Source organism: Doryrhamphus excisus, chromosome 3 (assembly GCF_030265055.1).
Source record: "Doryrhamphus excisus isolate RoL2022-K1 chromosome 3, RoL_Dexc_1.0, whole genome shotgun sequence".
Lineage (NCBI taxonomy): Eukaryota > Metazoa > Chordata > Actinopteri > Syngnathiformes > Syngnathidae > Doryrhamphus > Doryrhamphus excisus.
In genome coordinates, this window is record NC_080468.1 from 8,748,595 (window position 1) to 8,776,460 (window position 27,866).

A 27,866-nucleotide genomic window follows, 5' to 3' on the forward strand; every position below is an offset into this window, starting at 1 on the left:
TGACGTCACAGCGGCGAGGGGAGCTGTCCTCGCGCACAGTGCTGCTGCTGCTGCTGCTGCTCAAACAAGATGGCTGTGCGGGCGACAGGAGCGGCGAGCTGAGGGCAACTAGAAAAGTGAAGAGAGGGTATTATCCCCGTGAGGCCATTAACCGCCAAGAAGGCAACACCTTCACGGAGCGACCCGGCAGCTTTTTTTGTGACAAGACTTGTCCATCTTTTCTACAAATCTGGCTAATAGTCAGACGGAGCGAGCCAACAAATCACGGAGTAGCCAGGCAAGCTGCTCACCGGAGGACAACCGGGAACCCTCACGGCACTTACAGAGATGTCCCTGCTATGTGTGGGAGGTAAGACGCAGAATGTCAGCTTGCTTGGTGTAACACTTGGTCGTGTTTTTTAAGCACTGCACCAATCCGTCTGACGGGGTATCAGCTTGAAAGAAAAGTCTTGTTTCTCCGTGATCTTATGGATTGTTGGCAAAGCCTGTCACGTCTATTTACAAACGACAATCACACCTGTGACACATTCTTTTACGTCTCACTGTTGTAATTCATCCACGGAAGTAGATGTGTGTGTGTGTATGAGAGCGAGGGGGACAGAGAGCGACAGAGATAGGTTAACTCCGTTCAGTATCGTCAAAGTACCACAAGCTGCCGAGTTATGAACGAACGTATACTTAGACTGCCGTATCCTGCTCAGTCTACTAACGTTAGTCATCCGGTTGTTTCCCTTGTGTGTGTGTGTGCGCGTGTGTGTCTTCCACTATGTTAATTGATGCGTGGGTTGACCGACACGAACAAGACGTGGAAAAGCCCCTGCCTCTACCGCGTTGCCGCTGCAGTTTCCGCCTCCTTCCGCCACTCCGGCTGTAGTCGTGAGGGAATACTCGTAGCCTGCTGGAGGTGCGCGTCACTTCTCAACGCCCCCTCCCTTGAAGCGATGCGTCATCTCTTCCCACCCAACTTCCCGGCCCACCTCCCTCCCCTCCCTTCCCAAAAAACATAAACCAAAAAATAAAAAAACACCTGATGCTGATATTTCCTCTCACACAATTAACAAAGAAGTCAGGTGACCCCCTCCTCCGTCTTCTTTGACGCTAGTCAGACACATGTTTGCAAAAGTTGTTTGGTACTGAAATAAATTACTCTTCTTAAAAAAAGCTGCAGCAGATCCAAAAATAGAAAATTGTGCTGGTCAGGAGCTTAAAGCTCTAAATGCATGCATGCTTTGAAAAAGTACAGGAACCACACTATTGATGAATCTCGGCATGACAGTCCTGAAGGGTTTGGGTCAGATGCACTGGACCGGTTGCTGGACAAATTCCAGTTTGTTTCCAAGGCCTTGCCAGTGTGCCCTTGAACAAGGCATTGGAGCTTTAACTGTGTGTGCGGTTCATGCATTTGCACATCTCTTCCTAGTTACATATAGTATGCATGCCCATTTGATGTCCTTTTGTGTGTGCATATATATGCAGTATATACAAGGGTCTGATTTAATCGGCCGATTATAGCCATTGGAGAATAATCAGTAATTGGACAAAAGTTGGCTGATTGATGCTCATTGTGTTTGTGTGTGTGCGTTTTCTTTGGGTACTCCCACTTCCTCCCACATTCCCAAAGTATGCATGTAACTGGATATAACTGGAGACTTTAAATTATCCATAGGTGTGAATGGTTGTGTTGTTGGCTGGCGGCCAGTCCAGAATGTACCCCGCCTTTTGCCCAAAGTCAGCTGGGAGCGTACTGCAGCGTACCCCCGCAAATCCAGTGAGGACAATCGGCATATAAAATTGATGCCTGGATGAATAATGGGCGGGGCTGCCAATACTCTCTGTCCTATATGCTATCGCTGAATGCCTTGACTTTTCGTTGACCTAAAATATGTACAGTGTAGGAAATGGGACATTAAGTCTCGAAGAAGTCTTTTCCCCAGATTGGACAGGCACACTGCAAAATGGATTGAAAACCCCACCAGTCCATAAGGTAGATTGTCCTGTGCAAGGCGGACCGAACAGGAGACGGTTTCATGTACTGTTACATCCCTAATCTCCATTTGCCTACAATAAATACATCAAGAATGTGGTCCTGGACATGCTTTGAATAAAAAAGTGTCCTGATGTAACTTGCAATGGAAATAAAGCCACATGGATCACCTGTCTTTCGCTGCAAATCCAGCAAATTCATTGTCCACCTACAGGTCTCCTGGCTCTAAATGTGAATGATAGCTGTGGTGTGTCAGAGCTCCTGGTCTTTATTGTAGGTGTAATGGTGGAAACGTAGGGAGGCAAGGAGCTGTAAAAGGGGTTTCAAAGTCACCTCATATGCGTCATTATAGATGCCACCCTACCTCATCTCATCCCGCCATGGTCCACCCATTGACTGTCCCTGCACAGAGTCAGACCCAGGTGTCATTAAACCCTTGGAGTTATCCATTCATAAAGGCGCGCTGCGGCGGCTGTCAGAGATGTAGACTACGAGACTTGGCAGAGTGCCTTGCTTCTGTTCCTGTTACATCATTCATGCTTACCTGACTGGAGCTATTTTTGGCATCCACAGTACTTGGGCTTTTTGAAGAGGTTGTGTTTCTTCACAGTATCTGTCAACAAAGCAGAAAGATTTTACTTGAAAACATGGCTTGTTTTTCAGACAACATTCAGTATTAAATACTTACTCCTTATTTCTGAAATCACAAATACTTAAACTTGCTGATATAGTTAATCCTCAAACAGGTAAAATGATGCATAAGGCTAAAAATAACCAATTACCTAAAAATGTCATCCAATACTTCTCTACAAGAGAGGAGAAATATGATCTCAGGGAAGAAGTACATTTGAAACACTTATATGCTAGGGCTACGTTAAAAAGCCATAGCATTTCAGCATGTGGAATCAAACTATGGAATGGATGGAGTAAGGAGCTCAAACAATGCACAACGATGAGCCAATTCAAGAAACAATACAAGCAGTTGCTGTTTGCTAAATACAAGGATGAAGAGTCTTGAACCAGTCATGATGTGCTATATATATCATATATATCATTATATTGACACTTACTATGGTACCCATTATGTCACTGTATGGTCATATCACCTTGTACTTCGGTACATGACAAAAATAAAACAAATTAAAAAATAAAATAAAATAACAAAAACTATACTTGAAACTTAAACTAAAAAAAAACTAAATTAAAAACTAAACTTAAACTATATTAGGAAAGCAGGAAGTGAACAAATGTAACAGTTACTGATTGTAAAAGTACCAGATGGAGGGGTAGGATTTAATAAGCTTTGCTTCTTCCTACTCCTTTTGGACATGTGGAACTGTGAACTGATTATGGGATGCACTCAATTGTAATCTGATGCATGTTCAATTGAAATAAAACCATTACCATTACCAAATATAATTCCTAGCTCTGTGTTGTCTGTCATCCCCTTCAAAGCTAGTGAAGCACCACTTATTAAGGCTTTGATTTAATGTTTTACATCGGTCATCAATCTTCATCAAGCTATTGTTTGGGATTATAAACATGGAATTTTAAATAGATTTCATATGAGTGTATTCACTAATCTGTAATAAAACATTAATTCACAAAAGCTGTGTTGGCGTTAAAGAAAATGTGTCATTTTCAACTGTGCATCTGTGCTGGATTAACATGCAGAGGCTGATTTCCTTCAGCCAGTAAATCAGACACTAATCAACACAATTCTTCAGTAAAGTCATTTTTTTTCTGGTTGTGATCTGTTTATATTTTTAGTCTGTTTCTCTATGACTCATGTCAGCCTTTGTTTTATTGTTGGCTTTATCTTATCGCAAATGCCCGCTCCCTGTTTTACATTCTTCAACAGTACATGGAGCTCGCTTGATGTTGAGCCCGGTTTGCTGTGTCAGGTATTCCATGAATGAAAGCCCTGCAAGTAAAAACAGGGTTTCGTGCATACAAATGTGTGAGCCTCTTTTCACTATGCTTTTTTTTTTTAAATAAGAGAGTGAAATACTGGATCTAGCCTACTCACCCGTGACCTGCTTCCAAGAAATTTATCCATATGGCCCTTATGGCCCCTCACAGGCACATGTTTATGGGTTCAAGTTCATGTAGTGCAGTGCAGTGTGTGTTGGCCGTTGTGCTCTCTGCTTGGGTACGTGTGGCGAAATACAGTATTGTTCATGGAGGCTCATAGACATTTCCTGTGGTAACTCACCCTGTCATAGAGATTTATGATCTTGAACCATAATTAAGCTTCAGCTTTTCACAGTTGAAAATCCAATTCCGGTTCATATTGATTCTTCTCATGTGCTGATATATTTTTAGTTCTCTTTTGATTGTAGTACTAAATACAGTGATCTTAGAAGGATGTTGGGATAGTGTGTATGTGTGTGTTAAATTACATTAAATCTAATCTAATAAAGATTTAGATTTGAATGTAACATCTTATATTTGTATCATACAGTATGTTCATATATTCACCTGTACCCACACACATAAACATCAACATATTAATGTGTTTAAAGGAATGGTATTTTGTTTATCATCAGTGCTACAGGTACAGGTGAGTGAACTGCAGGTGTGTGTGTGTGTACATAAGTGCTTGTTGATGTAGCTTGCAAAACACAAAAGTGTTTTGCTGACTAGGAGTAATTTTGTATTTATGCTTCATTTTGTGCTGGTTACTATGGTGATGTAGTGGTTTGTCCGGCCACTATGAGTGAAGGTAATATTGGTATTACAGTACATGTCTTGTGGGTGATAAAAGTAAAAGCTCGGTTACATAATACGGGCACTTTGGATGCCATTTGTATGTTTGTGTGCATGATGTGTGCACTCTTGCAGAGTGTCGTTGAGATCTTGTAGTGCAAGTGTGTGGCGGAAAGCAGCAGTTAGTGGGACATTAAAAATGTATGCCTGCGCTTCGTCGAAGCTGGTAAAACCGTGCTGCTGCAGTGAGGGCATTCACTACAGACTAAAAAGCCCACTGATGTGTTATGTTTGATGAAGAGGGAACAAAACTTGAATCAAAACATTTGATTTATGCCAGAGGCTCAGCACATTTTGCACAGCATTTCAACAGCACTCTACTGTCATACAAACCCATTGTGAACACTGTACATAAAGTATTTGTCTTTTATTTTCCTGTAATTACAGTAGATGTCACTTTGATAAGGTGTAAGGGGATAGCTGCCTATGTTTACCACTCAACGGCAACATGCGTGACAAGAAGTAACGTACCTGAATTGCATGTTTTGGAGGAAATGAAAACAGATTGTCTTCCCGTTTGTGATTTTGTCCCTCTGTATGGTTCCACAGTGAAGAAAGCCAAGCTGGATGGACCCCAAGGTAAGTCATGACTGTACATCACATGCATGAATAGATTGGCTGCTAAACAATATGGCAGTGATAGAATAGGGCGTCAATCTAAGTCAATACAATTAAAAAATACAAAAGTCTTTGTGGTTGTTGCCTTGTCATGTCCCCAGATTAAATAATTTTTTTACTCTCTCTTTTGTTTTTGACAGAAAAGTTCAACACTTATGTGACTCTTAAGGTACAAAATGTGAAGAGCACAACCATTGCTGTCAGGGGCAACCTGCCCAGCTGGGAGCAAGACTTCATGTTGTGAGTCTTTCACTGTCCTCTCTGTGACGCTCGCTTTACTACAACTGATACTTTTCCTTTCTTTCGCTCATGTTACTCTCCACTTCAGCTGCTTGAGCACATCAGATTTTATTTTTTTCCCACCTCTTACCGCCATCTTTCTTCTTATCTTCCTTTTTAATTCCGCCACCCCAAGTGTCATACATCCCTGAGTTGTTGCACAAGGTTTTTGGTTTCCACATCTGCAACATCTGCCTGCAATAACTGCCTCATTGTTCTATGCCACATTCTCCTTCTAAGCCTTGGCTCTCGGCCTGATAATTCTTTGCTTGGGTGCTTCTTGTAAATACAACTTTTTGATCTTCATATGCTCTTTCTACTTCCATGCATTGTTACCATCCTTTTACACGAGTTTGTTTCGCTTGTACCTCAATAACTATTGGAATAATTGAAATCACTAAAGCATTACACAACACAGGATTTAGTGTGGTATCGACATGGCAGCAGCATATGGGTGATAGATGGTGAGAATTTAACACGTAGGCTGCAGCAAGCAGGCTGACTGCAGAGTCCTGTGCATTAGTATGATGCTCGGAGGCGTGGAGCCTTGTTCTGGGGTTGCATCACTGAAGCTCTTAGTCATGTACTGCAGTGTGTGTTGTCTCTTATGTAATGTTTGGGTAGTAGAGAGAGGCTCCGCTGTCCTTCAAAATGACTTAAAATCACTCTCCCCTCGACAGGCACCAGCCCTATTTCTTAATTAAAGTTCCTACCACCTCCTTCCAAGCGTGTGATAGCATCGCCTCCTCCACTGGCTACACCATAGTTTGTCCTGCCTTCATTCATCACCCTCATCCTCTTCTCTCCTGGCCCCTATAAAATACCTTATATCACAATTTGCTTTGGTTTGCACACATGTATGTCAACCCTGTGAGTATTTGTGTGTTCATTTGTTACATGCTTTCCCAATTATTCCCCCCTTTTTCATTGTAGTGAAATCAACCGCTTAGACCTGGGTCTAACAGTTGAAGTGTGGAACAAAGGCTTAATCTGGGATACCATGGTCGGCACTGTGTGGATTCCCCTCCACAGCATCAGGCAGTCAAATGAGGTGGGCCACGAACTCACCTCACCGGAAAAATATTGTTGATGACCCATGTTTTGGTGACTCTCTACCCATTTTCACTGTACACACAGGAAGGACCAGGCCAATGGCTCACACTGGACTCCCAAGTCATCATGGCTGATAATGAGATTTGCGGCACCAAAGATCCCACGCTCCACGTCGTGTTGCTCGACACACGGTTTGAGCTACCTCTTGGTGAGCGCATTGGTTCTGTAGTTTGCGATATATCTATATCAAGGGTGGGCAAACTACATCCCCGGGGCCACATCTGGCCTGTCAAGCATTTCAATATCACTCCTATATCATTTTTAACATCCAAGGTGATTCGTGGGTAGGGTTGGTCATCATAGGTAACAGTGAAGCATTGTCCAATATTTTTTCACTTCACTGTATGTCCCTTCTCCAACCTCCCTTTCTCCTTATTTAGTATTTTGTCTGATTTTTAGGGTCTATACGCTCTATAAGCTTTGACTGACCTACTTTTCATGCAGTGTTGCATGCTGGATGTGTGTCAGTGATGGTTTGTGTTCTTTCCACCTCATCGATCACCCTGTGTTCCTTTTAACATTGATTAGGTGTTATTTTCCTCCTGTTTCCCCTTACTCCAGGCAATACTGAACACCCGACTCCTTCATTTGCAGAGCTGCCCTATTTATAGTTGCATGGCTCTAGAGCCTCAACTTAAAAAGGGCCTGCTTGCAATGTCCTTTCATTCTGCTCAAGGAAATTGCCTATTTTTGTCTCGATCACATGAGCTAATATAACATACAGTGGAACCTCAAAACATCAAACACAATTCATTTGTCACAGTTTGTGACGCTTGTTGACTCCAAGGTTGTGATAATTCTCAACAATTTTCCCATATTAAATTAAGTAAAATCAATTTAAGAGAGAATTTTGGTTGTTCTCCAAATTGGCCGCTTTTGACTTCTGAGGTTCTACGATTGACTAAAACTCCGATATGAAAATATGATAAATGATGTAGGTGATTTTCTGTCAAAAATGTCTCACCTGAGTGCGCCTTTGCTTTTCAGACATCCCAGAGGATGAGGCGAGGTATTGGGCCAAAAAACTGGAGCAACTTAACGCAATGAGGGACCAAGATGTAAGCTTTTACTGCGTTTACCGTCCCAACATTTTCACAGGTCCTTGCATTTGAAGAACAAACCAACGTGATTAATTGGTGCTCTAATTGTTTTACATCTAATTTGTCTGCAGTACTCATACCAAGAGGAGCAGGAACGTCCACTTCGGGTTCCAGGTACTCAGTGCTGTAAGTGACCATTCATTGTTTGTCATTTGTTAGTGCTGAACAAGAGATTATGGATTTGGTTGTGGACAGATTGCTTCAGTGAACATTATGTGCATAACCACACATGGGTTATTGTGTGGTTGAAGTGCCAACAGTCAGCGTCGCCACACTATATCGGATCAATAGCTGGATCAGGTGTCCACAGGCAAGCTCCTGCAGGATGCTGCTGTGCTTTAACCGTCGTCTCAGTCTGCTGAGTTTGCTGAGCCAACTGTCTGCGGGTGGTGGGAAGAGAGTGTTGGCACTCACGCCTCACTTTTCCACTCTTGCGCTCATTCAGAGAAAGCCAGAATGCCTGCTTATGTATGAATATCATTGTGATTCATGGATCATTCTTACACAATTCTATTTCATTGCAGGTAATTGGAGTTTATGGGGAGACCAACAGAGTGAGTGGACATTGAGAATTTGGAGCACACACGTTTTTATTGTAATATTGGGTAGAATGTGCCTAAATTCATCTTTACACAATAGTTTGAGCTCAAACTTGAAAATGTCTATAAATGTATTATGTTGGGGGTATTGTAAATAAATAAATAAATGGTTATTCGCTAAAGGTTGCAACTGGACTTGTTGGTTTCACCTTTAATCCAAAATGCTTCTTCAGTCACAGCAGAAGAAGATGGTGAAAGGGCTGCATCTGCTGCCTTCTTCGACGTTTGCGAGACAATGATTAATAAGGGTAGATGATTAATTGATAGTAGTCCCAATTCTAACCACATCAGCACTATTAAAGATTCTCATCACTACCCTAATGGTCCATTCCAAGCAGCAATAGATTATGCTCAGGCAAATGGAAAATGAAAATGAGGATTTTCACCTAAGGTCAATTGACTGTATGTGTTAAAGTGCCACAAGTCCAGTTGCATCATTGAATTGTGTGTTATGTGTTGGTATAGATGATGACCCAGACAGTGCTGTGGATGACCGAGACAGCGACTATCGCAGTGAAACCAGTAACAGCATCCCCCCTCCATACTACAGTACATCCCAGCCCAATGCTTCCGTCCACCAGTATCCCATCAGCCACCAGCACAGGAACTCCAGGAACCTTTCATACCCACGCTCGACCAACAATCATGACCTTGACTACAACCATCAGAGGACTGTTAGGTATGTGCCTGTCTTTGTTTGGTAACCTGTCATTGATATCATTAATGGGCCTAATTTACAAGTGGTACTTTATAGTTTAGTTACGTTTTATCTTCTTTATCGGCCACTGGTCAACCAGCCTCTTTGTTGATTCCTTATCATTACATCCACTGTTTATCAACTATTACCATTGGTCAATACATTTCTGCTGCACTAAAAATAAGAGTGATGGACACAACAAATAAAGAAGTTCAATTGGGAAATTACAGCCAGAGTTCTTGTTAGTATTTTGCTGAAAATAGTCAATGAATTTCTGCCATACAACATGTGCCTTTGTGAGCCCTCAATGGGCCGAGCAGACTAAATGTGATTTGTCTTTCATTGTTGTTTACTCCACTGTTAGATTTCTCACCACTTATTGACATATCTTGCACGGACTGGGAGTGAAACTGTGCAGCCCTCTACCTCTGTCTTTATGAATAATTCAAAATGCAATCTAATGGTCAATACGGCACGAAAGATTAGCAGCTTGTGTGAATGTATTGGACGGGGCTACCTCCGCACACCCTGGCACATTCTTCATTCCTCCTCTCTGCTACTTTGCCTCAGTGTTCACTCATCCTTTCCTCTCATCATTCTCTCTCTTTCTCGCCACATCCAGCCTCCCTTATTCACCTTTTAATAGCCCCATTCTTTCTAGTGCAAATTCATTTTTCCCTATTTTGCTGTGTTTCATGATACATGTTCTTTTTCCTCTGCCAACTTCTGTTCCAGTCTATTTCATACCTAGTGAATTCTCACCTCTATTTCTTTTTTCCAGCCCCACTGGGAGCTATGCATCATCTGCAGAGTTGAGTCGATGCAGCAGTCAGCTGAGCGAGGAAGACTATGGCGGCGAGTATGGAGAAAGGGACCCGTATGACGAGAATGACTCCTACCACTCCTGCCACTCCTCAGTCAGCTACAGCAAAGGATCCCCAGACTGGGACCCTGATGAGACCCAGGGGGCATACAGTGATGAAGGTGGCTACAGCAAAGATGGAGGTGAGGAAGCAGCTCTGTATGAAGAAGAAGATGGAGGATTGTACGAGGTAGAAGAGGAGGGTCTTTATGAGGATGAAGACTTGATGTATGATGATGAAGATTTATACAATTTGGATGGAAATCTTAGTGAAGATATGGAACCTCCATTCACGCCCACCCCAACATCAACTGCCGTGCCAGCTCTTGAGGTACAAAACTCCAGACCTCCACTGGAGAAACAACCATCGTTACACCAACAGCAACCCCCTGCACAACCCTCAAATCAAATGTCCAGCCAGAGTGCTGTAGGTGTTGGCCCATCAGCACAACCTCCTTCTGGTCAGCAAACCTCTCAAACGCCCAAACAGCCCCAAACACAGGCACAGCAAGCTCCATCTGCCACTTCCTTTTTCTCAATGGCCAAACCTCTAACTGCTGCAGTCACAGGTTTGGCCTCCACGTTCCTGTCCTCTGTTCCCACCGCCCAGCCTACCCAGTCTCATCCCCCAGCTTCAGCCGCTTCTGAACAACACCAGTCTGCAGCAGCTAACACTCTACCACCATCTCACCCTGCCACTATAGCTGCAACTCAACCTCCCTCTGCTGTCATGGGTCCTTCTTCTCAACAGTCGACAGATTCTGCTCAGCCAACGTCTCTGTCTAATGGTTCAGCCACAGCACAGTCACCTGCACCAGTGGACCAGGGTCTCCAAATGGAAGAGATGCCTTGGTTGGAGGAGGAAACTATACAGGAGGAGACTAGGGTGTCTCCTGACCCCCCAGAGGAGAATCTTAGCATGGATGAGAAGGATTACATTGAAACAAGCAGACCACAAACCCCAGAGGAAAAAGAGATGACACCTGAGAGGTAGAAGAGCACTATAGTGTATATTAATCACCAGCACACACAGACACGAGTCACATCCAAAAATATGCTCTCTTTCAGTCCTCCAATTATGGAGGAGCCCAAAGAGCCAGTGGATCCTGCAGTTCGAGCCAAAGAGAACTGGCTAAGACTCTACAACAAAGTCTTAGATCAGCTTCGGGAGGTAAGTGTACAACTATCCAGGGGGGTTGCTTGGCCCAGTACCGGTGCTGAAGCCCCCTGCGTCCCCATCTACAGAGCCACAAGTTCAATGAAAAATATATAAGTTTCAGAGACTCTAAAGCTGTCTCCCAAGTCTTTGAAATATGTATGTGAAGTGCATTACTTATTTATGTTAAAAAACACGGTACCGAAAGTTATGAGCTTCTATTGGGATGCTGTTTGTAGTTTGAAATCACAAAGCATGTGGAAAGTGTTTCATCAGTAAATCAACTATTTTCATCATTTTAGTAAAATGACAATTGGTGACTTGACAGACAGTAAACTTGTAGCAATGATGTTTGACTGCCTGATGTAGCTGCTTTATTTAACTGTACACATTGAGTTTGCTTTATTGTTTTGCACCTGCATTATCCACATATTTGTTGCTGTTCATTGTTTTTTTTTTTTAATTCAGTTGTGCAGAGGATTAATCACTTGCTTCAATGTTTATGTTGTATGTCACGTTTCTTTCTACACTTTGTTTTTGTGCCTGCCCACTTTGTTTTCGTTCCAGTTTCATGTCATTACCATAGTGGCGCTCGCATGCACTTTTCTCGGCCATCATTGGAGCATGTTGACAGGTAGGTGCAAGCTGCTGGTCCAGAGACACTGAAAGTCAATTCTGTTTTGTTCAAACAAATATTTATTATTATTAAATTCCACATCGTTTGTCTTTTGATAGTTGTTTCACATTATTATTAGCAATTAGTAATTAAGGCTTAATGTTTTAGTCGGGTAAACATAATTATATAGATAGAATAACAGAAAAATAGCATAGTGGTTTTTTTGCCTGATCTAATTGCAAATTAATGGGAATCATCTCTCTTCCTCAGGCGCGAGGAGAAACCTCCAGCTCGCTCTGGTTCGGTAAAGGAGGGTGAGTATTCCTAAAAGAAAACAATCATTGTGTTTGTGTGATTCCATTGTTGGGATTGGGATCCACTTGAATAATTACACACCATCAAATAAATCGGGCGTGACAGCTTTAAAATATACTTTTGTGTATGTGAAGTACATTAAGTCTCTGGTTTTTTTTTATTACCTCCATCAGTTTTGTGGTATTTTTCGAAAAAGCTAATAAGTTGGAGTGGACTGATGGGACTTAGCTGACAAGTCATTAGTAAATGAGGCAGACCTGACATTAGTCAGCAGCTTTTCTAAAAGCAAAAACAAAAAACACCTGGTTGCATTAAACCAAATGAAAGAGTAGCGCAATAATCCATAAAAATGTGTGTTCGGTTTTATTTTTTTATTTTTTTATTTTTTTTGTAAATGACCTTGCGGGATATCTCTACTTTCTGATTGCACTTGTGGAAAATATGATGATGGGTCTCCCCTTTTGTATTCAGGATGGGAGGTGCACTTTACAGTATTGACAGCATGCCAGACCTCCGTAAGAGGAAAGCCATTCCTCTTGTCAGGGATTTGGTAAGATATTCTCACACACGCGCATGGATGAATGTCATTTGCTGAATAAGATGTCTACACTTGGGTTAATTTGTAGATGAATTGAGCTCTCAATCAGAGGTCCTTCAGAGGTCCTTCCAGGACAACTAAACTTAGGATGCTCTTTCTTTCCCCATGTATTATGTTAATGAGCCCATCTAATTCTTTCAATTGTTACATTTATTATTGTGTTTGTAAAAAATAGTAAATCTGGTCATACAAATTGTGCACCACTTACTTGAGACCTTTATTTTTGAGATGCGTCACAGGATCTGTGGTGACAATATAATAATATAAATTGAAAATCACAGAATTATTAATAAAAATAAATAAATACATGCGCTCACTGTCAGGAATGATTAAACTATTTTTGCTTTCTTTGCCTTCACTCTTGATCTGATCACTGCTTTGTAACACCAGGCAATGGTAAGTCCCCTATCACTTGCGTCTATGAAATGTACATTTGAATACCACACTCTCGTTGTCTACCTGTGATAAAGCCTCTTTTTCTCCATCAGTCTCTCGTACAAAACTCTCGGAAAGCTGGAATTACCTCCGCCATGGCCTCAACCACTCTTGGAAATGAAGAATTGGTGGGTTTCTTTGTCTCTCATTTCTCTTACATCTGTTCAGCACTTGTGTCCCTCCTTAAAATTCCTCTCTGTGTTGTTTGCAGAAGAGTCATGTTTATAAGAAAACCCTGCAGGCTCTAATCTACCCCATCTCCTCCACTACGCCGCACAATTTTGAAGTGTGGACAGCCACCACCCCCACCTACTGTTATGAATGTGAAGGCTTGCTGTGGGGTATCGCTCGACAAGGCATGCGCTGCTCAGAGTGTGGCGTCAAATGTCACGAAAAGTGCCAGGATCTTCTAAATGCCGACTGTCTACAGAGTAAGACAGATGCTTTCACATCTGGTTGCTCATAATGCAAAATCCACGTTCACGCAACTATATATATATATATATATATATGTATATATATATACACACACAAGCTATCAAGAACCTATGTTTCGTATTTTAGCTCATACTATATTCTTCTGCCCAATGAAACATATTGTGGCGATGGCGCTCATTGCCACGCTAATGTAATTTAATTGATGCACTCCTCCCCCTCTCCCGTCTCCCATCTGTCTCATTAGGAGCTGCGGAGAAAAGTTCCAAGCATGGAGCAGAGGACCGAACCCAAAACATCATCATGGTCCTAAAGGACCGCATGAAGATCAGAGAAAGGAACAAACCTGAAATCTTTGAGCAAATCCAGGAGGTGTTTGGCCTTGACAAATCAACACATGCAACCCACATGAAACAGATTAAGCAGAGCGTGCTTGATGGGACCTCCAAATGGTCTGCAAAAATAAGCATCACTGGTGAGATTAAATGCAATAAGATTGGTTTTCAATGTAGCATATCTCATCACGTAGTGTAAACATGTATTGCTATTTTCCTTAGTGGTGTGTGCCCAAGGACTTCAGGCTAAAGACAAAACTGGTTCGAGTGATCCATATGTCACAGTCCAGGTGGGAAAGACCAAGAAAAGAACAAAAACAATATATGGCAACCTCAACCCAGTTTGGGAAGAGAACTTTCACTTGTGAGTAAAATTATTACAGTTTGTTTTAATTAGTTGACTTTGTATTATTAAGGGAGACAAAAATCCAAACTTACATGGTACTGTGTGAAAAACTGATTGGGCCACCATTAGCAGCAACAACTGCAATCAAGCAGTTGCAATAACTTGCAGTGAGTCTCTTACAGTGCTGTGGAGGAATTTGCAGAAGTGATGTAATTAAGGCACATTAGTGGTACTCAGTTAGTGCAAAACAAATTTACAAAATTGTAGGATTTGTTATGTTAACATTTGTGTTTTCTAACTGTGTCTCTGGCGCATGCAGCGAATGCCATAACTCATCTGACCGCATCAAGGTACGAGTGTGGGATGAGGACGACGATATAAAATCTCGTGTGAAACAGAGGTTCAAACGCGAGAGCGATGACTTTCTTGGTCAAACCATCATTGAAGTCCGTACGCTGAGCGGGGAGATGGACGTTTGGTACAACCTGGGTGAGTTCCAAAGTAGATGAAACGGCAGTGAAAGGAGATATGTATACTTTATAACGGAGATAGCAGAACTCTTTTTAAATGCAAGAGCCAACTAACAAAGCATGTGTTGTGTATCTTACTTGCATCTGACAGACAAGAGGACAGATAAGTCTGCTGTGTCTGGAGCCATCCGCATGCATATCAGCGTGGAGATTAAAGGAGAGGAGACTGTGGCTCCTTATCATGTCCAGTACACTTGTCTTCATGAGGTCAGGCTCATTATGGTGGAAATGTTAGATTAGCATTTTAACTTTAGAAGATGTAAATACTAAATATTTACCAAGCGTGAGTTGGTTTATTCCAGAGATCCATACTATATTTGTTTAAATTCTTATTAATTGTTTCCCTTAAAAGAGGTTGTATTTATAAACATTGTTAATAAGTGGCCAGAAGTGTATTTTATATGTAAGAAGTACATTAATGACATTATTATGCCGTATTGAAAACAGAATTACAAATGGATGTTCTGAAAAGCACCTCAGGTCTGTCTGTAAGCAGTAACACAGTTTAAAAGGAACATTTTATGTTGACCCAGCAAAAATCTGGCCTGTAACGGTTACCAAAGATTAATATGTGCATATCTCTGTATTTTTTTATCTGTTTAGCATCTGTTCCAATACACTACTGAGGAGCAAAACGGTGGTGTGGTGAAGATCCCTGATGCCAAAGGAGACGATGCCTGGAAGGTGTACTTTGAGGAAACAGCTCAGGAGATTGTGGATGAGTTTGCCATGCGCTACGGAGTCGAGTCCATATACCAGGCTATGACGTCAGTGCTGCTAATAGATCGAAGTTAAGCTCAACGGTCGTGAGATACATTACATGCTCAATGTTGTCGTTTCCCTCTTCATATCCACAGCCACTTTGCCTGCTTGTCATCTAAATACATGTGCCCCGGGGTGCCTGCTGTGATGAGCACCTTACTTGCCAACATCAACGCTTACTATGCTCACACCACCCAGTCGTCCAACAATGTTTCTGCCTCCGACAGATTTGCTGCTTCAAACTTTGGCGTGAGTCCCTGACACAATGTGTAAAATTCGTACAAATTCATTCAAACATATATTATTTAAGTTCCTACTATAATACCCATGTCGTTAGCTTGATCATGTAATACACATAAAATCTTCATCTAGGTGAGTTCAAAGACAAAAAAAAAATGTGGTCCCGCCCATTTCTGCAAACATTGACTCACCTGAGCTCTATGTGATCGGGCGTAGACGAGTTAAATGGTGTCAACTGATGTATCAGCTGTGCTGTGTTTCTTAGAGCTGTGGTCATTTTTGGTTTGGTTTTTTTAGAAGGAGAGGTTTGTCAAGTTGCTGGATCAGCTACACAACTCCCTGAGGATTGACCTCTCCATGTACCGGGTACTGAATTCTGTTCACTTCATGTTGGGCAATACCATTCCTAATAATTTTGTATAGCAATATCTCTGTCGTAATAGAGGTATACATGTAACATATAACAACTTTGTCCATTTTCAGCATAGTCACTGTTTGTTTGTGAATTTACTTTCAGAATAATTTTCCTGCGAGCAGTCCTGAAAGACTCCAAGACCTCAAGTCTACTGTGGACCTGCTGACTAGCATCACATTCTTCAGGATGAAGGCAAGAGTTTTTTTTTATTTTTATTTTAGTGCTAAAACTCAGCACGACATTGTATGCTCCTTTCCAGCACTTTCTGTGAAATAGCCTGAAGGCCTTGCTGAGAAGGAACCTAGCATTAGCCTATCCAAACGGAAACTATTAGTGACAAAAACAAACTGTGTGTCTGTTGTTGGTTTTTTTTATTTTATTTTAAAGGAACACACACTGTTAGTCAAATTTGCCTTGTCACATTTCTTGAAGTAATCACATGTATTGAGGAAAAGACTGAATAAACACACCTAAACTAAAACCTCTAAAGTGATGAATATGGTGAATATCACAGACATGCTGATTCTGATCATATCAGATAAACTGACCAGTCAGGGCTCTCTTACAGGCTTGAGTTACATATATGCTGTTATATTGTTTGGGTTTGTATAGGTCCAAGAACTGCAAAGTCCCCCCAGGGCGAGCCAGGTTGTGAAGGACTGCGTGAAAGCCTGTCTCAATTCCACCTATGAGTACATTTTCAACAACTGTCACGACCTCTACAATAGAGAATATCAGACAGATCCTGTAAGTCGGACATGTTTAACAAGCTTTATTAAGGCAGCACCTTCAAGCATGTTGAGCAGCTAATATTTGGGAACGATGGTAATGTTCTTGTGTTTGCTAATGTGAACGTGTGACCTCCTTGTCCCTAGTCAAAGGCGGTCCCTCCAGATGAGCAGGGTCCTAGTGTCAAGAACCTGGACTTCTGGTCCAAACTCATCACACTCATTGTGTCCATTATAGAGGAGGATAAAAACTCATACACTCCCTGCCTTAACCAGTAAGTTTCTCTTGAAGAAAACTGAATGGCGTTATCGTGATACAGATACAGATACAGATATTTTTGGACACCACGTTTTTTTACAAAAATTTTGCTTAAACTATGTCTCGCACCTAACAAACTAGTCGAGGTCCCAAAAAAAGCCTCCATGCATCTCCATGTGTATCTGAGCAACATGTTTCCTTGTGTAGGTTTCCACAGGAACTAAATGTGGGAAAGATCAGTGCTGAGGTCATGTGGAATATGTTTGCTCAAGACATGAAATACGCCATGGAAGGTCAGCCCCGCTTCAGTGACATTTCAGTAGGCTGGGAGGGGACATTTTTTGTGTGCCTTGAGAAACTTGTTTTAAAAATGGAAAATGTCCTTTTTTTTTCCTTTGGTATTTAGAGCATGAGAAGCACCGCCTTTGTAAAAGCGCAGATTATATGAACTTGCACTTCAAGGTGAAGTGGCTTTATAACGAGTACTGCAAGGAACTGCCCACTTTCCAGAAACATGTACCTGAATATCCAGCGTAAGTGCTTTTATATATAGAATCCTCCTACTTTTAGCAGCAAAACACAAAGACTCATGCTTCCCTCCCATTATTCTTTACACTGCAGATGGTTCGAGCCATTTGTCATCATGTGGCTCGATGAAAACGAGGAAGTATCAAGGGATTTCCTACATGGAGCTCTGGAGAGGGACAAAAAAGATGGGGTAAGCATCCTTCTGTTGCGCTCATCTCCACACATGGCCTAACATTGCTAGACACAAAACACCTGATATTAGAGATGAGATAGAATAATATAGCATGATCTAAATTGATGATCTTACCAAAAGGCAAGCAATTTTTACCCAATAATCTCCAAATGTAGTGCACATATACCGTACCTGTAGCAGGTTGAATTTCCAGGAAGTAGCCGCTCTGTTGATTAAAGCCCTTCCTGAGCTGTTTTTACCTTATCAATGAAGCCTCAAATTATGAAATAACCACAAAAAAGTTTCTCCATTGCTTGTTAAACTTACAAATCAGCATGGATGAAGTTTAATGTATAGGTCAGGAGTCAAGGCAGCACCCAGCAAATCATGGAAAAACTTGTAGAACATGAAATAATATATATATAATATAATATAATAATCAATCCCATTCAATCATCATCAGCAGTTCCGACTTTAAACTGTATTACAAATAGCCCAAACCAAACTGTTTGAAAAGTTTGCACTCACAGAAGACTAAGCGCTGCTAAACTCCCTGAGTCAGCAATAAAATGTGAAAGCTATTCAGATCACCCCTCCTCCCCCACTAATGTATTCATGCATGTCTCATGGAAATTCAGGTAGTTCACAGACCCCCTGATTCAGCACATTGTAGGCTGGGAGGCTCAGGCTGAAGACCCCAAAGCAATCAATAATGAGTCAGTTACCAGAGGCAAATGCAAAACGAAAACATTGCTGCAGAGAGACACACATCAATGTGCGCACACAAACGTTTGATACAACACACACACATTCATCACATGCCGACTTGGCCCAGTTGGCTCTACATATCACACCACAAAAAGGTCAATGTGAAGCAGCTGAACATCGTCCCATCTCATGTGTCAGGAGCCCTGTGGGTCCAATTACTGTCGCCTAAGGCAGCTTCTGCTGTATCGTGTCAGCGAAAACAGCAAACCCCGTCACATACTGTAACACTGCACTTCTGAGGCAACAGCTGGATTGTTAAATGAGGGCCCTGCCCTCCATCAGGACCCTCTGATCATCTCTGAGATAGAGGCCACAATGAGGAGAATGAAGGATGAAAGAAAGAGACAAGCCAGCTCAAGAGTCTCTTTAATTGGGGATTGGACCTCCTCATATTAAGTGCTCTTGTTCTTTCTTCTTGTTCTGCAGTTCCAGGTCACCTCAGAGCACGCTTTGTTCTCCTGCTCTGTGGTGGACGTGTTCTCTCAGCTCAATCAGAGCTTTGAAATCATCCGCAAACTGGAGTGTCCCGACCCTCACATTGTTGGCAACTACATGAAGAGATTTGCTAAGGTGACCTTCATCGCTCTCAGCAGAACAGTTCATGATCATTTATCTCCCTGATCCGGTGCTCATGGTATTATTCTCTCTGTTCCTTAGACCATTGGCAATGTCTTGTTGTCTTACGCTGACATCATAGCCAAGGAATTTCCAAATCATGTGAAGAAGGAGAAAGTGGTAAGTCGCATTGCCACAACATTAGGTACACCTGTGGAATATCACGGTTTGACTGTATTAATTACTGGCATCACACATCTACATACGAGGGGCAAACTATTAGAACATACAGCTCTTGTATTGCAATACATTTACACATGCAAGTGTACCTAATGTTGCGACTGTTAAGTTTGTGGGCGTAAGCTGGGCTTCTTCATTTCAGCACAAATGATCCTTTCTTAAGTGTCATTGGCATGGCTGGTTGCGGTGTTTCAAAGTGAATTAAATCTGTGTAATTATCTGAATGTTGTGGACGTTAGGGATGGGGGGGGGGTGCGGGCAGCACTCCCAGAGAGCGCCTCAGAGGAGGATTTAATGAGTGAACACTCCAGCTTTGCCTCGCCATTTGTTTTTGCCAAAGAAGCAAAGAGGACTAATGTGGACCCTTACAACCGAATACTGGGAACACACGGATGAAAAGAAGAGGCTGTGAAATGATTTCTCTCCTCTTTTACCCTGCAGCCATGCATCATCATCAATAACATCCAGCAGCTCCGAGTTCAGCTGGAGAAAATGTTTGAGGCGATGGGAGGCAAAGATGTGAGTACCATCCGTGGACAATTTCAGTAAGAAATGATATGATATGGTCTTTGTATTCATCCTATGAATATTTCACCAGCTCAATGTGGAGGCGAGTGACTTCTTGAAAGAGCTCCAGAACAAACTCAACAGCGTCATGGACGACCTCAGCCGTATCTTTGCTGTCAGGTTGGTCATCTGGCCGATTGCCCAGAGCTTCGCTATTTGAGAAGCAAAAGTTCAATAACAAGGATCCTTCTGTCTGCGGTGCCGCAGTTTCCAGCCCCAAATCGAGGACAACGTCAGACAGATGGGGGATATCCTTGCACAGGTCAAAGGTCAGACCGTGCCGGCCAATGGCACCGTAGTTCAGGAAGCAGACAATGTTCTGCAACCCATCATGGATTTCCTGGACAGCAAGTGAGTGGGACTGGGTGTTAAAAATAGAAGGTGCCGCCACAGTGTGTTTTCATGGCGTCACAATGCTAACAGGCACTTCTTTTGTGCCTTTCTTTCAGCCTGTCGCTGTTTGCAAAAATCTGTGAGAAGACCGTTTTGAAGAGAGTGCTGAAGGAGCTGTGGAAACTGGTGATGAACACCATGGAGAAAACCATTGTGCTTCCAACGCTCACGGACCAGACGGTGTGTGATCCTATTAACTCTCTTTTCTTTCTCTCTAGTTCTTTTCCAAGTTTCTCCACAAAGTAACTTGATACATTTAATTGAATCCCTTCTTTATTGACCATCTTACCATCATTCTTCCCTTAGGTTATTGTAAGTAAACCATCTGTCTCTACGCATGGACAAACATCACTAACTTCTACAGACCGTCTTAGCACCGCACACTACACAGTTAGAATCCTGATCATGCACTTATTTTCAAATGATTCCCAACTAAGGATCGACCGATACATTGGCCGGCTGATATATCGGGCCGATATTTGCGTTTTTTCCTTGTATCGGTATCGGCCGATATGCGCGTGGGCTCGCGATGTATTTTTCCATCGCATGATTTACAGTCAGGCATCCACCGGACCCCGCAACACACGTAGTCGCGGTACCCCGCCCCCACTGTTGAATCACAACAAGGGCGCATTTTCACAAGTAATAGAGTTAGCTTGCTTTTAACACTTTACTAAGCCCATCACATTTCATTGGGTGATCGCTAGGCATAACAGTTTAAGTCATGGTGTGACAACAAGAAAGCCCAAAAACATCACATACCAACGCAACACACGAATAAAAGCACTCTCACTAGTTGAGCAGAACAAGAATGAACAACTATGCAACTTTAAATGTGTGTCGCACACACACACACACACAATGATGAGAGAAATGTTTAATATATCGTACTAAATTGTGTCAGTGTGATGTGTTTGTGTGTGTGGAGGCGGGGGGGGGGGGGGTGCGTCTCACTGCGGAGGAGCAGTCATCACATCGATGCTAGATAAATTTAAACTATGACAGAAATGTTTTGCACATGGTTGAATATTTATTCCTTTTAAAGTTGATAATGCCGTTTAAATGTGTGTTTACATTTCAATAAATATTTGTTTAAACATGAGACCTGTAATATTTGTTATCATGGTCATTTTTTCATGTAAATTAAGGGATCAAAAGCAGTATCGGCCACAAATATCGGCCCAAGCAAAATCGGCCATCGGCTAAGGGTGATGGGAAAAAAATTGGTATCGGCATCGGCCCCAAGAAAACCATATCGGTCGATCCCTATTCCCAACACTTTCCTTCCAAATTACAGACCTTTTCCTTCACACAGAATCCCCTCTGTATTACCCTTGAGCAAGTCAATAGACCTCAACTTTCACTCAAGCTGCACTTTGTTCCCAGTATGTCACAGAAACCAATGCTATGCTATGCTATGTTCACCATCCTGACACTTAACACGCTCTGTATTTTCAAGTGTGTGTCTCTCGTCTGTCTCTCAGGGCACTCAGATGATCTTTAATGCTGCTAAGGAATTAGGCCAACTGTCAAAGCTCAAGGTAATAAGGTTACATCCAGAACATCGAGGTGCTGGAAACGGTGCGCTCATACTTGTCCTCTTGCAGGAGCACATGGGCCGAGAGGAGGCCAAAGCGCTGACGCCCAAACAGTGTGCAGTCATAGAGCTAGCACTAGACACCATTAAGGTATTGGGTTTTGGACGGCTAACAACTCCAATGCATTAAGTGTGCAAATGTGGCCTCTCAATAATGTGGTGTTATTTTATAGCAATACTTCCATGCCGGCGGCGTGGGCCTGAAAAAAACCTTCTTGGAGAAGAGTCCAGACCTTGCATCTCTGCGATACGCCTTGTCTCTGTACACGCAGGCCACCGACAAACTCATCAGGAAGTTTGTCCTCTCACAGAACGCTCAGGGTACAACACTCTACACAATCTATATGTCACACAGGTACATTGCTGTTAGTTCATGTCATTCATTAGGATTATGGGATTAAAAAGACGTGCTTTCCTGCAGTGGCGGAGGGAAATGTTTCTTTTATTGCTTTAAGCCAGGGGTCTCAAACTCAATTTACTTGGGGGCCACTGGAGCTCGGGTCTGGGTGAGACTGGGCCGCATCAGGTTTTCCCAAAAAACACACAAAAAAAAAAACACATTTATTAAAAACTGAAAAATATACAAACTTTTTCAGTGCTTTGGTTCCAGTTTTCTACAAGAAAAGCTCTGATAAAACATTCCACTGTTCTCAAATATCTTAATTTTTATTTTTCTGCACAAAATAAGATGAAAAATAAATAAACAAATCAAGAATAAAGAAAATCAATCAATCAGTAATAAATAAATATAATAATAATAATAAAACAGCAAATAATAAAAACTTAAGAAACCACATATAGTTGGTGGGTAGACAAATTATTTTTTTCAGATTAAAATGAACAAAGCATTATTAGAGCCCTGTAGACATGACAAAACACGACTATAGTCACATTTATACTCTTTTTATTTACAACATATTGCGCAACTGCAGGGTCTTGAGACACATGCTAACTCGCAAACTAGAGAGCTAGCGACCTAAACGGTATCCTTCAAATTATTTCCTTTAAACTTAAATAGCCAAAAACGTACCACTTCCACACGGATAGGGAGGATAACTATTAACAGTTATTTAACCTTTAACATGAACATTAATCAAATGTAATAATTTTTTCTGGGTACATGATACCATACAGCATCCATATCAAACTTGTGCACTAACATTAAACTTTCATATCAAGGCGGGGGCCTCAAACTAGTGTCCTGTGGGCCACATTTGGCCCGCGGGCCGCGTGTTTGAGACCGCTGCTTTAAGCACTGCTGCTTTCACAATATTACTTGGTGAAGCCATTCCACAATTAAATCCATTTCATTTCAGGCAAGATCATATATTTAATAAATGGCGCCTTTTATTAGAAACACGTACGTTTGTCATCATGGTTTTCATTCTCCCATTCCCACTTTGTCCCCTCAGTCCACGGAGGCAAAGGAATCCGCTGCACACCAAATGAAGACACACCACCAGAAAAACGTATGTGGGAACCTTGCACGTTTTTGGATGAGCAATTAATCACATTAATCACATCCTAGAGGATGGATGGGTGGATGTGTGAATGGGTGGGTGGATGGGTGGGTTGGGTGAAGCAACACCGGGCAGGCTACGTGGCTACAATAGTGGAGTTGCTGTTGATTCAGTCTCAGAACAACAGAACCAATGTTGTAATAGCAGTAAGGAGCAAACTGATTTTAGTAGCGCAGCCAATATCTTAAAGAAGAAATGCAGCAAATGTAGTTAAATGCCATCCTTAGCTGTTATGCTACTAATGCTAATACTACTGCAGTATTCAGAAAACATGTTACTTGTCAAATTAAGGCAAGTACATTTCATCATTATCACTTCAAGAAGAAGAAAAGTGACGTGAAAGCACTTTGGAACGATAGCTGCATCATTCAAAACACAGTGCACTGAAATTGACGTCTTTTTTGCAGCCTCCGGGGTCGACGCCGTTGGCGAGGTGGTCATGCACGTTGACATTCTACCTCAACCTAACGGCGAGCACAAGATCAGCATTAAAGGTAAGCGGCGACATCCCGCAAACATCTGGCCCTGTTTCTTTCCTCTGTTGTGGTCCCGCTTTAAGTCGTGTTGTTTCTGTAGTGGTGGCTGCTAATGACCTCAAATGGAGGGCGCAAGGATTCCGGCCCTTCGTGGAGGTCTACATCATCGGGCCTCACCTTAGCGACAAGAAAAGGAAGTTTGCCACCAAGTCCAAGAATAACAGCTGGTCACCCAAATTCAATGAGAGCTACCAGTAGTGAGTATCTGCTCATATCAGATGAATGGAACGGATGAACATCTGTCAGCTGTGGTTGACCCCAATATAAGGGATGGGCTTGTTTATTTCTTTCACATCTTTATAAACGGAAAAGTTACGTGAAGGAACATGATTACATTTGGAAAACTCAGCATGTCCGAGTAGAAGTATAGGAATCCTCTTGTCTTACCCACCTTCCATTTGCTTACACTTTTTCACACAGTCCAAAGAAAAAGGAAGAAACAAAACTGTTAACATAAAGATTAGCTCATTGATTACTTTTCATTTTAATCTTATTTTATCTTTAATATTTTAATTTTAAAAAATAAATGTGTTGTATTCATCCTATCTACTACTTTTATTAAATGTTAATGTTATTTTATTTTTCTAAAACATTTTTGTTTATAAAAAAAGATGCATTATTAAAGATGTGATTACTTTTATTAAATTGATTTTTTATTTGAATAAATGTTAAAATAAAGTTTAACATTTTTTTATCTTGAACGTTTTTATTTAAAAATACGCAGAAAATTTATGAACAAGTGATACTATTATATTATTTTAGTTTTATTAAAAAAATAATGAAGTTAAAAATGTATTATTATTAATTGTTTTCATTTTTATTTGAATAAAAATGCTCAACTAAGGGTTAAAATTTAATCTTTACTTGAACTATTTTACTTAAAAATAGGGCTAACATTTTTTTAAGTGATATAATATTTTATTTAATTTTTTTTAATAAGATAGAAGTGTATTACTTTAAATTAATTATTAAATGTGGATGTTCAATTTGAAATAAAAATTTTGAATATGAAATAAGTAAATAAAAGAAATGCATGTTTAAATCTTTATGATTATTTAAAATAATTCCTCACTTTTGTTCCATTTAATCTTATTTTATTTGGTCTTTTATTTTTCAAAATAAAAATGTTACAATGTGTGACTTTTTTTTTTACATTTGAATCTTATTTTAAAAATAAAGAGAAAATACAATAAGTCATTGTTAATATTTTTTTAAAGATGTAAAATAATGATAATAAAATAAAAATAGAATAAAAGCAGGGTATTAGTATATTTTAATATCCTCCTGGATGACTGAAATAGCAACTATTGTGTATTTCAGCTGTTGTTTGATGACTGCTTCAGTGTTGATGGTTAAAGTCCAACTAGAGGAGTACATCTCGTGCTACATCCAGGAAGACATCTTTCAATGTTCTTGAAACTGACCCCTCCCCCCATGTGCTTTCAGCTCACTGGGCACGGAGGTGGGTCCGGAGAGTTACGAGCTGCAGGTGTGCGTGAAGGACTACTGCTTCGCCAGGGAGGACCGCACGGTGGGCGTGGCCGTGCTGCAGGTGAAGGACATCGCCAACAAGGGCAGCGTCACGTGCTGGCTGCCGCTGGGGCGCCGCGTGCACATGGACGAGACGGGGCTGACGGTGCTGCGCATCCTCTCGCAGCGCAACAACGACGACGTGGCCAAAGAGTTTGTCAAGCTCAAGTCGGACCAGCGCTCGGCCGAGGAGGGGCGGAGCTGAGGGGCGGTAACGCGAAAAGCACACAGCTGCTCTGTTGTAAATAGACCCGCGTACGTAAAAGAGGGGGATATCTTTCTATCCATTCATTTGGACAAAAAAAAACAAAACAACCTTTGCTTCAGGTTTTAGCCACTCATCCTAGCCGCACCTTTTTCTACCGCCCACGCTTCCACGCCACAAGACCCCTGTGAATACTTGGAGGATGACCACTTTGCACTTTGACCTCCCTGCGTGACCAGGAGAGCATCTCTATGTCATTTTGTCTGTCTGTGAGTGTGTGTGTGTGTGTGTGTGTGTGTGTGTGTGTCGTTCTTCCACGCCTGCGTCTCCTGTCCACAGGCCTGAGATCAGCTTCATACGCAATCGCTTAGACACGGGTCCACATCGCCGTGCTCTGATTAACGTCCCGCATGTTATAAACCTTCCTACCAACACTGTGATTGACTTGCTGTAACCATAGCAACCGCCCACCTCTTCCCCATCCTTGCCCCGGCGTGAGCATGATGCGTCCTCTGTTTGGGATCTGTGGTGTTGCGTTTCCTCGAGGAGCAATACACGCAGCGTGGAGCACATATGCGACACTCCAGTGCACATTTACTATTTAAAGGGCTACAAGACCCCCCCGCTCCGCCCCGCCCCCATCTCCCCTCTCCCCCTCTGCCATACAAACACGGCCATCTTGGATGAAGGCGAGAGTTCAGAGATTGCGAGCAATACGTACGCGCTGTCAATCAAACGATATCAATTCCTAATAATTGCTGTTTTGTGTTGCGTCTGCACCCGTTCGTCATTTTAAGAAGTCATGTGGTTTTCATGTCCTTAAGTGACCGTTTGCCTTGAGAAGGACCAAATTTGCACGAAGCATAAGCGCTTATTAGAGTTTTTTATTTCAAAAAAGAGAAGCCATCGGAGTCACCGCCAAGCATTTATGACGTCATATTTGATGCTCACCGCAAAAACCGACATCATCCGGCTTATCTTGTGGTCCGAATAATGATGTCATTGACTGTCACGTGTACTGTATGTACATGTACATGTACTCGATACTGTTCGGTTCTACCAAATACTATAACGCTGAATGTTATATTTGTGCAAGTGTCCAGAGGAGCACACTCGTCCACCGCGCAGTGACATAGTCGTCTCGTGTGGTCATCTATAATGTTGCCAGCAGGGGACTCACACCTGCTTCATGTCATGTAAACACGGGACAAACACAGCAATCTACGCTCAAGCACAAAGGGCCACCATGTCAGATGACACACATGCATGCGTGCACGCAGACATCATTGAATGCATCGAACGCCGCCCACCTTTGTGAATAGAAATCACAGCTGCATGATGGGAGATTTCATGTGCCAGCGAGCGTCTCTTTTTCTGCGTCCATTTTTTTTTAATGATTCTTAGTTGCTGTATTGTTATTCAACGCTAAATCACCCGTTTTGTGTTTTCCAGATAGGCTTGTGTATTTGTCACCTGTATCCAATATGAATGTAGTGTGAACACAGAATTCGCATGAGAGGATTATTTTCTACTGAGGATGTTTCTAATTTCTTTCCTATCATAAAGGATTGTTCTTTAAAAGAAGAGGAAGTGGACCTGGAATGCAGCCTGCCTGATCTGCTTCCTATTAAAAGGACATTTGTGTCACATTTTGACTGCTTTGGAATTTCTTGTGATCGACTAGAAAACATTTAGGTGGGACAAAAGTGGATTAAGTTGGGGAGCTGGAGCCTATCCCAGCTGTCTTTGGGCGAGAGGCGGGGTACACCCTGGACTGGTCGCCAGCCAATCACAGTGCACATATAGACAAACAACCATTCACACTCACATTCATACCTATGGACAATTTGGAGTGGTCAATTAACCTAGCATGTTTTTGGAATGTGGGAGGAAACCGGAGTACCCGGAGAAAACCCACGCATGCACGGGGAGAACATGCAAACTCCACACAGAGATGGCCGAGGGTGGAATTGAACCCTGGTCTCCGAGCTGTGAGGTCTGCGCGCTAACCACTCGACCGCCATGCCACCCCATTTGAAATGAAAGTGTAATAATTATTTTTAA

At 41.9% G+C, this 27,866-nt stretch overlaps 1 protein-coding gene across 1 annotated transcript; it reads left to right on the forward strand.

Annotated features, from left to right (window-relative positions):
- Positions 1 to 27,772, forward strand: LOC131125077 (protein unc-13 homolog A-like). The gene is made up of 42 exons (XM_058066227.1): positions 1 to 349; positions 5,303 to 5,332; positions 5,512 to 5,611; positions 6,584 to 6,701; positions 6,788 to 6,911; positions 7,751 to 7,821; positions 7,935 to 7,989; positions 8,388 to 8,417; positions 8,928 to 9,141; positions 9,941 to 11,011; positions 11,090 to 11,192; positions 12,064 to 12,107; positions 12,580 to 12,658; positions 13,097 to 13,102; positions 13,195 to 13,269; positions 13,353 to 13,572; positions 13,824 to 14,051; positions 14,134 to 14,275; positions 14,577 to 14,746; positions 14,879 to 14,994; positions 15,391 to 15,554; positions 15,645 to 15,798; positions 16,087 to 16,155; positions 16,307 to 16,396; positions 16,817 to 16,951; positions 17,080 to 17,207; positions 17,399 to 17,484; positions 17,598 to 17,724; positions 17,813 to 17,909; positions 19,086 to 19,229; positions 19,317 to 19,394; positions 19,896 to 19,973; positions 20,053 to 20,141; positions 20,229 to 20,372; positions 20,471 to 20,594; positions 21,899 to 21,955; positions 22,022 to 22,102; positions 22,185 to 22,332; positions 23,424 to 23,480; positions 23,939 to 24,025; positions 24,108 to 24,264; positions 25,514 to 27,772. The coding sequence occupies exons 1-42, from the start codon at positions 328 to 330 to the stop codon at positions 25,800 to 25,802; spliced, it is 5,601 nt and encodes a 1,866-aa protein (XP_057922210.1). The 5' UTR covers positions 1 to 327; the 3' UTR covers positions 25,803 to 27,772.
- Positions 27,773 to 27,866: the final 94 nt, after the last annotated feature.

Bases quoted from the DNA above. Each gene is read 5' to 3' on its own strand.
- LOC131125077 (XM_058066227.1), top strand. From the start codon at position 328: ATGTCCCTGCTATGTGTGGGAG. The intron at 19,230-19,316 runs GTGACCTTCATC...TCTGTTCCTTAG, and splicing joins ACATGAAGAGATTTGCTAAG to ACCATTGGCAATGTCTTGTT. The intron at 22,333-23,423 runs GTACAACACTCT...TTGTCCCCTCAG, and splicing joins CCTCTCACAGAACGCTCAGG to TCCACGGAGGCAAAGGAATC.